Source organism: Miniopterus natalensis, chromosome 14, assembly GCF_054644295.1.
Source record: "Miniopterus natalensis isolate mMinNat1 chromosome 14, mMinNat1.hap1, whole genome shotgun sequence".
Taxonomy (NCBI): domain Eukaryota; kingdom Metazoa; phylum Chordata; class Mammalia; order Chiroptera; family Miniopteridae; genus Miniopterus; species Miniopterus natalensis.
The window spans coordinates 10,183,108-10,195,539 of NC_142094.1; the positions used below are offsets into that span (position 1 = coordinate 10,183,108).

General features: G+C 43.0%; 1 protein-coding gene across 2 annotated transcripts in view; it reads left to right on the forward strand.

Moving 5' to 3' along the window:
* Positions 1-12,432, forward strand: part of LOC107527939 (WASH complex subunit 2-like) — a 58,329-nt gene that overhangs the window by 15,367 nt on the left and 30,530 nt on the right. For both annotated transcript variants that reach the window (XM_087824259.1, XM_087824260.1), the window contains exons 10-16: positions 189-254; positions 4,992-5,110; positions 5,637-5,694; positions 6,944-7,003; positions 7,384-7,554; positions 9,700-9,824; positions 10,899-10,985. In XM_087824259.1, the coding sequence (XP_087680385.1) occupies positions 189-254; positions 4,992-5,110; positions 5,637-5,694; positions 6,944-7,003; positions 7,384-7,554; positions 9,700-9,824; positions 10,899-10,985 (686 nt within the window). The remainder of the gene's footprint in view (positions 1-188; positions 255-4,991; positions 5,111-5,636; positions 5,695-6,943; positions 7,004-7,383; positions 7,555-9,699; positions 9,825-10,898; positions 10,986-12,432) is intronic.

A 12,432-nucleotide genomic window follows, 5' to 3' on the forward strand; every position in this document is an offset into this window, starting at 1 on the left:
TTTTTGCTTGAAAAGAGGCACTTTTGTGTGCCTGCTTTGCTGAAGTGCTCAGGTGGTGCCAAGATACAAAGTTGAATGGCTTGCCCTGAGCTTAAGAGTCATGAGGATGACAGATACATATGTAAAAAATCAGTAGATAGATACCAACATAGACGGAGTATGGCTAAAACTCTGACATATTCTTCAAGCCTTATCTGCAGAAGCAAAACCTCAGAAGACATTGAAAGAGAAGAAGGAAAGAACTCCCTCAGACGGTAGGCCTTTTCCCTCAGTTCCTTTTTTTTCTTTTTCTTAAATAAGTGCCTCCAGGGTCTTCTTTATTTTATTCTTTTAAGTTCAGTTTAGGGGCGTGAAATTGGTTAATAAGATCATAAAGGTTTCAAGTGTATAATCTTAGGATACATGATCTGTTATTGCATTGTGTGCCCACCACCCAAAGTCAAGTCTCCCATCACCATATATTTGGCCCCCTTTACCCTTTACTATCCTCCAGCCCCTTCCCTAGGTAACTACTGTACTGTTCTCTGTCTATGAGTTTTTGTTTTTCTTGTTTGTTCATGTGTTGCTTTCAGTTTTATATCCTACATATGAGTGAAATCACATGGTTCTTAACTTTTCTGTCTGACTTATTTCGCTTAGCAAAATACTCTCCAGATCCATCCATGTTGTGGCAAATGGCAGTATTCCATCCTTCCTCATAGCTGAGTAGTACTCCACTGTGTACGTGTCCCACATTTTCTTTATCCTGTCCTCTATCACAGGACACTTTGGTTGTTTCATGTCTTGGCCACCGTGAATAATGCTGCAGTGCATATATCTTTGCAAATAAATGTTTTCAGGTTTTTTGGGTGGATACCCAGAAGAGGGATTGCTGGGTCATATGGTAGCTCTCTTCTTAATTTTTTGAGGAGCTTCCAAACTGTTTTCCATAGTGGCTGTACCAGTTTACATTCCCACCAGCAGTGAATGAGGGTTCCTTTTTTTCCACAGCCTCTCCAACACTTGTTATTAATGGTCTTGTTGATAATAGTTATAGTAACAGACATGAGCTAGTATCTTACTGTAGTTTTGATTTGCATTTCCTTAATAGCTAGTGAAGTTGAGCATCTTTTTATAAATCTGTTGGCTGTTTGTATGTCTTTTGGGAGAGGTGTCTTTTCAGGTCCTCTGTCCATTTTTTAATTGGATTGTTTGGTGTTGACTTGTATGAGTTCTTTATGTATTTTGGATATTAACCCTTCGTTGGAGCTGTTGTTTGCAAATATTTTCTCCCATTTGGTTGGTTGCCTTTTTGTTTTGTGGTGGTTTCTTTTGCTGTGCAGAAGTTTTTTAGTTTGATATAGTCCCATTTATTTTTGTCTTTACTTTCCTTGCCTTTGGGGTCAATTCATAAAATGTTCTCCACGATCAAGGTCCACAAGTTTAGTACCTTTGTTTTCTTCTATGTAATTTACCATTTCAGGTGTGTTATATTTAGGTTTCTGATCCATTTTGAATTCTTGTACATGAGGACAGACTGTAATCTAGTTATATTCTTCTGCATGTGGCTTTCCAATTTTCCCAGCACCATTTAGTGAACATGCTTTCCTTTCTCCATTGTGTGTGTTTGGCCCCTTTGTCAAAAATTATTTGCCCATATTCATGTGGGTTTATTTCTGGGCTCTCGGTTCTGTTCCGTTGGTCTGTGTGTCTGTTTTTCTGCCAGGACCATGCTGGGTTTTTATCCTCACCTGAGGATATATTTTTTCCTTTGCTTTTCAGAGAGTGGAAGGGAGAGGGAGAGAGAAACATCGATGTCAGAGAGACATGTTGATTGGTTGCCTCCTGAACATGCCCGACTGGGGCCAGGGATTGAGCCTGCAGCCGGGGTATGTGCCCTTGGCTGGAATTGAACCTGGGACTCTTAAGTCCACAGGCCGATGCTCTAACCACTGAGCAGACCAGCTAGGGCCCATGCTGTTTTGATTGTCGTAGCTTGTGGTATAGTTTGAAGCCAGGCAGTGTGACACCTCCCACTTTGTTCTTTTTTCTCAGGATTGCTTTGGCTATTCAGAGTCTCTTGTCGTTCTATACAAATCAGAGTTTTTTTTTTTGTTCTCTTTCTTTATAAAATCACATTGGGATTTTTTTTTTTTAAATATGTCTTTATTGATTTCAGAGAGAGGAAGGAAGAAGGAGAGAGGGAGATAGAAACATCAATGATGAGAGAGTCATTGATCAGCTGCCTCCTGCACGCCCCCCACCGGGGATTGAGCCTGCAACCCGGGCATGTGCCCTGACCAGGAATTGAACCTCGATCTCCTGTATCAGAGGTCAATGCTCAACAGCCGAGCCATGCCCTCTGGGCCACATTGGGATTTTGATGGGGGTTGCATTAAATCTGTATATTGCTTTGGGTAATATGGCTGTATTAACTGTGTTGATTCTTCCAGTCTGTGAACATGGAATATCTTTCCATATCAACTGTTGTGTCATTTTCAACCTCTTTTAATATTGCTTTGTAGTTTTCAGAATATAGGTTTTTCACATCCTTTGTTAAGTTTATTCCTAGGTATTTTAGTCTTTTTGTTGCGATTGCAAAAGTACTGTTTTTTTCATTTCTTTTTCTGAAGTTTCATTGTTCGTATATAGGAAAGTAGTGGATTTTTTTTTAATCCTCACCTGAGGATATGTTTTTCATTGATTTGAGAGAGAGGGGAAGGGAGTGGGAGATAAAGAGAAACATTGATGTGAGAGGGAAACATCGATCCATTGCTTCCTGTAAGCCCCTTCAACAGGAGATCGAACCTGCAACCTGGGTATGTGCCCTGACCGGGAATCGAGAGTTCTTGTAGAGTTCTTTCATTTCATTTTAATGTTCAGGTCTCTCTCTTCATTCCTCTGGCATTTCTAGATTTCTGGTTTCAATATCTAATTCTTTTCTTCATCTGGTTCTATTTCCAAAGCTCAATATTTTATTCTTTATCTCTCTTATCAAGTTCTTTGCCTCAGGAATTTTTATTATTATTATTTTTTAAAGTTTCAATTTCTTTTGTAAAGTGCTTTTTTTGTTTATTGATTTCATTTCTGAGTCCATTAAACTGCCTCTCTGTGTTTTCTTGTAACTCGTTAATTTTTTTAGAACTGCAATCTTGAATTCTCTGTCATTTAAATTGCATATTTCCATGTCTTTAAGTTTATTTTCTGGAGATTTTTCATTTTCTTTCTGAGCTGCCTCTTTACCTTGGTTATTCATGGTATTTGATGGATTTCTTCCTTGTGTAGGCATCTGTGTACGGGTGGCACTTCTCTAATAGATTGATTACAAACCTTTCTGTTGTTTTCCAGTAGGTGGCACTGAAGCACAAGCTATTTAGTTCTCTTGCACTGCTCTGGCTTTTCAGATCTCTGGGGGTGGTGGTGGGGTGGGGGGGTGGTGGTGGAAAATGTCCTGTGTTTCCTGGGAAGGTGGGCATCTCCTCTGTGTTCAGGTTGCCTGAGCCTCCAGGGACCAACCCCATGAGGGAATGTGGTGGATGGTGGGGGTTCCAAATCCGTGAAATCCCAGTGTTGTGCCCTGCAGCCAGACACTGCGGGCAGTGCAGCTGCAATGTGTGGGGGTGGGGTGAGCTGGGGGAAGCTGGCTGCTGCCTTTGTTCGTTTGCTTTCCTAGTAATGGTGACTGGTAGACCTCAGTGGCCTCCCCTCTGTATCTCCACCTGACCCTGAGGTTAGTGGCAGAGTGCCCCTGTTGCTAAGGGAGAAAATGTTTCTGTAGTACCAGTTCTCTGTTTTGCAGGTTATGTGCTCTTCAACCTGACACTCAAGGCTACAGCTTCTGGGGCTTGCTGCTAGCTCTGGGTGGGTGAGGGGAGGCGAGCTCTGGGAGGGTGGGAGGAGGTAGCCAGGCTCTGTGGCTTGGTTTCTCTGTTTGGAATGCCGATTGCCAGACAACTGTGCCCGCGCCTCTGTGCTTTGTCCCTGCCTAGATCACTGGGCTCATCCTCAGATTCTACTGTCCACTCCTGCAGGAATGCTCACTGTATCTCTGCTCCTCAGGGCTGAAGGGAGTGCCAGCGGCAACCTGATTCCTCCCCTTTTTGGGCTTAGTCCTGCACTGACCTCAGGGCTGTGAGCTTTGGGCTGTGTCTTTGGCATCATCTCAGCTCTTCTCTCTTTTTTCCCGCCTTGATTTGCTCCCACTTGCCCACCTTTAGATGTTTTAATGCATAAATCTCTTAGATGTGTTTGTGCATTGAACAGGGAATCCTTTGTTGAATTATAGTTGTTCATATCGTTGAAACTTCAAGGGGAGAAATTAGGGGGCTTCTCACGCCCTATTCCTCTGACATCACCGATTCTGTTTCTTTAGATGGCTCTCAACTCAGGAATATCACATAATTCATGAAGTGCACTTTAAATGCTTGACAAATGGGGTCTGTCTCCATTCATGTTTTCAGAGCATTTCAAAGCATTCTTTGAGGTGCTGGGAGGAGATATGGATGGGGAGGAAAAATGCCATGAAGATTTGAATTATTAGATTTTATAGCGATCATTGGCTACCTTTTTGGAATTCTCTAGAAGTATAAAACTGGGGAACTCTTTTTCAATAAAGAATATATCAGGCCCTTTCATATTAAACAGTAATGTTACAGTGTTTAGTCTGCCCCCTTCCCACCAATTCTTGGTAGGATGGGTCTTGATTGGCAATTGAAGGATGTACTTGCTTCAACAGAAATAGGTGATGGGGATCATGTGCAGAATTGACTCTGCACCAGATATTTACAGACATGAGGGTGGGAACCCAGAGAAGCTTTTAAGGGATTTAGCGGACTGCTTAATGCATTTTTGTTTGAAATTTCTCAGATTGCTGGCATTCAAATACCCCTTGTTGTGTATGGTTAGGCAAACCTCATGCCGATTTTGGAGAAGTTGTAAAGGCTAACCTCTGGAATTTGAGTTCCTACCCCATCTTCAGCTGTCCCTGCAAAGCTTTCCTCTCTGTTTGCTAGATGAGGAAGATAACTTGTTCACCCCCCCCAAGCTGACTGATGAAGACTTCTCGCCATTTGGCTCCAGAGGCGGCCTGTTCAGCGGAGGGAAGGGGCTCTTTGATGATGAAGACGATGAGGTCTGTCAGCAGTAACCTAACTGAAGCTCCCAGAGCTGTCATGGAAGAAACACACTTTGTTCCTTCAGTAGGGGCAAGATCGCTTCTTGGCTTCTTGCTTTTATATCTTGGGAGGTTTGAACTAAGAATCACAAAGAGGGCATGTTGTATCCTGGTGCCCTTTGTTAGGTGGGGAGAGGGTGGGGAACGTTAATAGTGAATGATTTACTTGAGGAGGCAGTTGTTTCTTACCTCTATTGTCTTCCCCCTATTTGTACTTAATTCCTGGACAGACCTAACTTATTTAAGGGTCTGATTTTGCTAGTCTTCTCTTTGGTACTGATTTTCTGGCAGAACAGCATATATGTATATTTATTTATTTACTTACTAACTTATTTTAATGTTAACTCCTGCTCTTTTATTTCATAATGTTGTCATAATGGGCGATATATATATCTTTAAACTTTACGAGGTACTTTTCTTTAGAAAGCCTCAAATGCAGCTACCTTTTTTACTGTTTTTTTGTCATATCCCATATTACAACCAGAGTGACCTCTTCACGGAAGCCCCTCGGAATCAGGATGCTCGGGCACCTGCTAATGAAGGTGAGCTTGGATTGAGGCTACTGTGCTTTTTATACAGATTTCCAAAACTACTCACTTCCCTTTAGGAGATGGGATCCCTGAACTTGTTCCCAAACCTTGCTGTTTTGTTAGGCAGGAAACTATTGTGTTTGCGTCTGTCTAGTTAAAAGTAGTTTATGTGCACTAATTCTTGTCTTGTCTTAGAAAAAACAAAGAGTGCTATCTGTAAACCCACATCACAGTTTTGCTTCCTTGAGAATTCATAAAAAGTCAAACAGGAAAAATACTCTAGCAGTATTAAGGATATTTTAGTTTAATCAATTTAATTCAAAGAAACTTTTTTAAAAGTGCATATAAATTGGAGATCAGTAATTCCCCAGCCCAGTGTCATCATAATCATCAGTGGACTTTTTTTTTTAATGTATCTTTATTGATAATTTCAGAGAGAGGAAGGGAGAGGGAGAGAGAGAGATAGAAACATCAATGATGAGAGAGTCATTGATCAGCTGCCTCCTGCATGCCCCTGACTGGGGATCGAGCCCACAACCCAGGCATGTGCCCTGACCGGGAATCGAACCTCGATCTCCTGGATCCTAGGTCAGTGCTCAACCGCTGAGCCACACCTAGCTGGGTTGGACTTTTTAAAAGGCACACAGAAAAAAAATTTAAAACTTACAAGTTGTATTCCTTCAGGTCTGTGGTAGTTCTTAGGAATCAGGAATTAGTTATTTTAAGCAACTTGGTCTCCCCAGCCTACAAGTTGTCAGATTTTGGGCTTGCTACGATGTTGCCTTGTCGTATGGTTCCTGCTCTCCACTTTTTGGCATCAGTGACTCGCCTCGTTTCCCTCTTTCCTGTCATTGTCTTCTTTTTTTCACTGATGTCTCAGATGTTTTGCCTTTTTTTTACTTGTTCATTCTCACAAAGGGGACTGGGTAGAGAGGAACTGTGGAGGAGCCCTGCTTGCTCTGTCCCTGCCCCCCACTGTGCTCTGCATCTTTGGCTTCTCCAGCCAACCCCACTGCCCCTGTGTCTGGTCACGCTGATTTTCCATGGTGGTCACAGCTGAGATGGCATTAGTCCGGAGAAAAAAGTCACGATGTTGGTAGAGAAGATACTGAGGAATTTTAAAATGAGTCTTTTAAGAAAAGATAGTTTTAAAAGGTCTCTATTAGGTATGGGTTGTGTTGCACATATTTTAGGTAAGTGCATTTAACAATAGAAGTTATTTTCTTTGTTGACATGGTTGTCTCATTCTTTCTCGTTTCAGTGTCTTCATCCGCCAAACCTGGAAAGAAAATCCCAGCAGGAGCAGTTTCCGTATTTTTAGGTATCATATTTTAGGGTTTGTTTAAAAACTATGTAAGAATCATTTTGTCATTTTTAAATTGCCATTTTCTGATGGCAGGCTGGAGAGTAGGAGGAGCTTCAGAAGGCATGGGGCAGCTTACAGAAAGCGCTCATTTCCCGGGGTTAGCTCCTCTTTTAGAAATCAGACCTGGACCTTGTTGTGTTTGAGTGACCAGGTGCATCTGCATTATGGGACTTTCTGTAGCAGAAAAACATGGAAGTTATTGGGTCCTGTTACTGTGTTTAATGAATGAACTGAAACGAAAAGTTCCTGGTGTGTGGTAGTGGAATTTTTTTCCTGTAGAGTCAGAAGGCCCACCCACACTACCTCATAGCCACTTCTTGTTTCTTTACCCACAGGGGACACTGATGTGTTGGGTGCAGCCTCTGCTTCATCCCTGAAGGAGCCCCAGAAGCCCAAGCAGCCTACTGCAGGGAAGAGCTTGTACCACCCAGCGCCCACTGGCCTCTTTGATGAGGACGATGATGACGACTTCTTTGCAGCAGCCTGTAGCAAACCCTCCAAGACAGGTGCCTGTTCCAGCCTGTTTATGACTTTTGCCAGAAAAATAATACCTCAAAGGACATGAAACTGCTCTAGTTTTTATCTCCTGTAGGACCAGAACCCCTCCTCAAGCATTCCTGTCACAGAGTTGTCTCATCTCTGCTTATGTAGTTATGGTACCTTGGAGATCTCTGTTTTATGAACCAGTCTTTTCTGCTTTGAAAACAAATTACCAGGAATTCTTTCTTAGGGCTGAAATCTGTTCCCCTGTAATTGCTCAAGAATTTTACTTCTCACCTCTGGACTCACACTTTCTTCTAGCAGTCCTTAGTGAATTCTCTGAGCAGAATGCCATACTAGCTGTTTATTTCCCAGCTGCTCTTCTGTGCTCCAAAAAGCCCAGATAACCTTGACTTTTCCTTGTATGACAGGATTTCCAACCCCTTGGACACTTAGGCTTTCTTCCTGTCTCCTCTGCTCGAATTTAAGCTTATGTTCATGAAATCACTCCTCTAAATCAGTCTTTAATGTGCGGATGACTCTCCCGGGACCTTCACCACAGTGCAGGTTCTGATTCAGGGTTGTGGGACGGGCCTGCGAGTCTACATTTCTAACCAGCTCCCTGGTGGGTGGAGATTGCTGGTCTGTGGGTTGCACTAGCCCCTTTTTCAGTGGGAGGTGTGGAAAGTAAGGGTAGAAGCAGGAAGTGAGGGAAGTACTTCCACTTTATTTTAAAAAGAGAGCAAACAAATGCATAATACACTCAGATCTAGGCCGGCTGAAATGACAGGGAATACAGGCAGCAGCGCATCTCCTGGCATGGAAGGCCTCTCACTTTAGTGGATGTCATTGAGAACTGATGTGGAATCACACAGATAAGTTGATGACCCTTTGCTGCTGCTGTCCTGGGACATTGATGAGTCAGTGCCCTCATTTCAGTGACACAGCTTACTCAGTGCAGCAGTGCTTATGGTAATGAGAGCTTGGAAACCGCCCAGAATTCATCAGTAGGGTCAGCTATGGTTCTTCCATTCAGTGGAGTTTTGTGAAGCTGCTAAAAAGAGTGAGGTCTGTGGCCCGGCCGGCCGTGACTCAGTGGTTGAGCATCAACCTAGGATCCAGGAGATTGCAGTTCGATTCCTGGTCAGGGCTCATGCCCAGGTTGCGGGCTCGATCCCTAGTTGGGGGCGTGCAGGAGGCAGCTGATCAGTGACTCTCTCATCACTGATGTTTCTATCTCTCCCCCTCTCCTCTTCTCTCTCAGAAATCAATAAAGATATATTTAGGGGGGAGAAAAAAAAAAGAATGAGGTCTGTGTATGTTAACATGGCAAAATACCCAAGGTACGTTAAGTGAAAAACGCATGGTTCAAATTATGTTACCATTTATAGCCCTATTTGAGAACGACTAAAGTTGATACATTAGTATATCCTTCGGGAGAATTAGAAGCATGTATACCCAACTTCCAATGGCTGTTGTGTTTGGGTGGGAAGGTGGAGTTATGGGGGAGATTTCAGTATTTGCTTTTATATGCTTTTGCATAATTTGATTTTTTGAAAGCAAAAACTGACCCTCATTTCTCACCTTCCTAGAGTGACTGATTCTTACATGATCTTGTTTTCTATAGGTCTCTCTTTACCTTTTATGCCTGTCCAAGCTACTGTGGGCATAGGATGCTGTTGCTTGGATAAGTGTGTAAACCAGATGGTTAAATTGTCCTGTGTTTCATTTGAGCTGCTATTGTGTCCTTTCAAAAATTCCAATCTAGTCCACTTAATATTTCTTCATAACTAATCAAGAAATAATGTACTTTTCGTCCTGGCCAGTTTTGCTCAGTGGTTAGTGTTGGCCCGCGGACTGAAGGTTCCTGGGCTTGATTCTGGCCAAGGGCAGGTACCTCGGTTGCAGGCTCGATCCTGAGCCCCAGTAAGCAGGCAGTGACCAGTCGATGTGTCTCACTCACATCGATGTTTCTCTCTCCCGTTCTCTCTCCCCCTTCTGCTCTCTCTGAAAAGCAATGACAAAAATATCCTCAGGCGAGGATTAAAAAAATAATAATAAATAACTTAATTTCTAAATTTATTCTTTGGGCAGGAACAGTTTGTAATCTGTGAATTTTATGGTGAAATCTTTTACCTTAATGTAATTTTATGTTGTGGTATCTTTTAAAGACAAAGTCAAGTCTACTGCCAGTATCTTCGATGATGAGGAAGATCTGTTCAAGGAACAAGCAACGGCTTTGCCAGAAGCTACTGTGAATCAGAGAGATGAAAATAAAGCAAGAGCAGAAAAAAAGGTGAGCAGGAAGAAGGTGAACATAGGAGTGTTGATTTGGGGCATCTTGTTAATCCATCTGGAACCCAGAGGGGAAGGATTGTTTCCTGCAGGTGTACAGTGAAGAACTTCAAACATGCAGAAAGTTGGAAGCGTACAGTGAACCTCAAGAACTAGCACCAAGATTCAGCAGTTGTTAGAGTTTTGCCCTACCCCGTTGTTTAACATTCATCAGTGATCGTTACTGGAACCAGTCATCGTGTTGGGGGTGCAAAATAATGTTTTTCTAATTCTTGCATTTCTTCTACCTTTGTTAGCTGGCATTATTCTGGACAGAAGAGCTTTTACTACTCCTCTGCTGCTCTTAGTATCACTATAAGACCATGTATTTCGTATTTATATATTATCCATGAGCATTGTAGTTGTTTTGGTGCTCATGGATTGTATTATTGACCTGTATTTGTCCAGTGGGATGCGTCCCCGTTTCTGTAAGCTGTTCTGACTGCTTCCCCACCCTTTGCTGTCCTGCACACCTTGGTCTTTCTGAAGCACATCTCGTGTCATGTCTTTGCTATGAAACCCTGTCCTCCCTGCTGCCAACCACCTAGGTCCCGGAATTCAGAACCTGGCAGACTTCTGGGGTGGCCGCCTTTCTACGCTGGCTCTATCTGTACGAGTCCCATTTGTGTACTTTATGAGATGGGCAGGCTGTCCTACTCTGATCTGCCAGATGTGCCAACTGCTTGTCTTTTACTCGTTTCCTCACATATCCCCTCTGCCTGGAACGCCCTTGCTGTACCATCTCCCATGTCTAGGCCTTGTCTGTCCTGAGAATTTTGCTTTAGTAAGGAACTGTTTCCTCTTTCTTAACTTAGAGCAATTTTGAAATTCTTTCATATGATACTGCTCATTTTGAGTTAATTCTTTGTAAGAACTTGATACAGGTCCAAGGCCCATGGCGTCTACTCCCCTGGCACATGGCCTGGTGCCTTCTAGCAGAGACTCAGTACACTTTCTGAATGAATGAATGATTAAGTAAACTCTCATTTCTAGGCATCTTGTTTATTAACTCATTTTTTTTTTCTTTCCAACAAAGGTTACCCTGCCTTCCAACAAAAATCTTAAGCTCTTGTCAGAAACAAAGACTCAAAAAGGTTTATTTTCAGATGAGGAAGACACTGAGGTAAGGAATTCTTTTTTTTAGTTCTGGGAATTAGTCTGAGGATATTACATTAGAAACCATTTCTGAATCAGGATTTCCTCAGTAGAGGTATAAGACTTTTTACTATGTTCTTTAGTTCTTTGAAAATAATCTCTTGAGAACACATAGTCCTTTTTCTTTTTTTTAAATCCTTACCCGAGGATATTTTTTCCATTGCTTTTCAGAGAGAGTGAAGGGGGCGGAGAGAGAGAAAACATTGATGTGAGAGAGACACATCGATGGGTTGCCTCCTGCACAAGCCCCAACCAGGGCCAGGGATCTAGCCTGCAACCGAGGTATGTACCTTTGCCCAGAATCAAACCTGGGACCCTTCAGTCCATGGGCTGACACTCTAACCACTGAGGCAATGTTGTTCCACTTATTTATGCATTTGTTGGTTGCCTCTTGTATGTGCCCTGACCAGGGTTTGAGCCCGCAACCTTGTTGTATTGGGTTGATGCTCTAATCAACTCAACTGAGCTACCTGGCCAGGGAATACACGGTCTTTAGAAAGCAATATGTGTACAATACTTTTCACTCTTGGGTTCGAATTCAGTGCATCTTGTGGGAGGAAAATACTCTTGTCTTCAGGATGCTCAGATTTTAGGCTACTTGTTGATCTTCAGTGCAGTGAGGCATTTATATGAGAATGGAAATCTGCACACTGCTTACTTTTTTGGTAGTCTCACTAAAAAGTGGGCTAGTGTTGAAATGATAGGCATTTTGGCACAGCTTTTTACCTGGTGACTGGTCACTGTTTGTGGCTGGCACTGGTTTGCAGGCAGCCTCAGTTCTCAGGCGCCTGCCTGGAAGCACCTTTCAGGGGAGTAGCATAGGTTCTCAGCAGTATCACTGCTTTTTCTGACTCCCACAGGCCTAGGCCCTTTGAGAACTAATTTTAGGCCAGGATTTTAGGGAATCAGAGACCTGTATGAGAATGTAATGGGCAGTAATTGTCCCCGTCCCAGAAAAATATATGGACTTGGCAGAAATTTACATGTAAGGTCGGATTTTATGAACCTTGAGTTAAACTCCAGTAGTTACTTTGCACTAACGGCCAGAAGAACATACAACTTTCTGTGAGTAGAGTAATTACTATCGATGTAAATAAAACTTGGAGGCTTGTAGTTCATTCACGTCCAGTGTACAGAAGATCGGAATCAACCAAAATCCAGGTAGGCAAACCTCCTGACCTGTGAGCACAGCGTGATGGGGCCTCACACTCTGGTCCTGTCCTGAGCTCCCACTGTGAGGTCTTGGCACTGGGTCCTGCCTTTCTGGGAGTGCTCTTCCCAGAATCCATATGGCTTGCGTCCTCACTGTTCCCAGCCTTCTGTGAAGCCTCCCCTGACGAGCCTTTGCACAACCACAAGCTGCCAGCACAACACCCTGCACTCAGTAGCCCTCCTTCTGTTTCATCATCTCCACA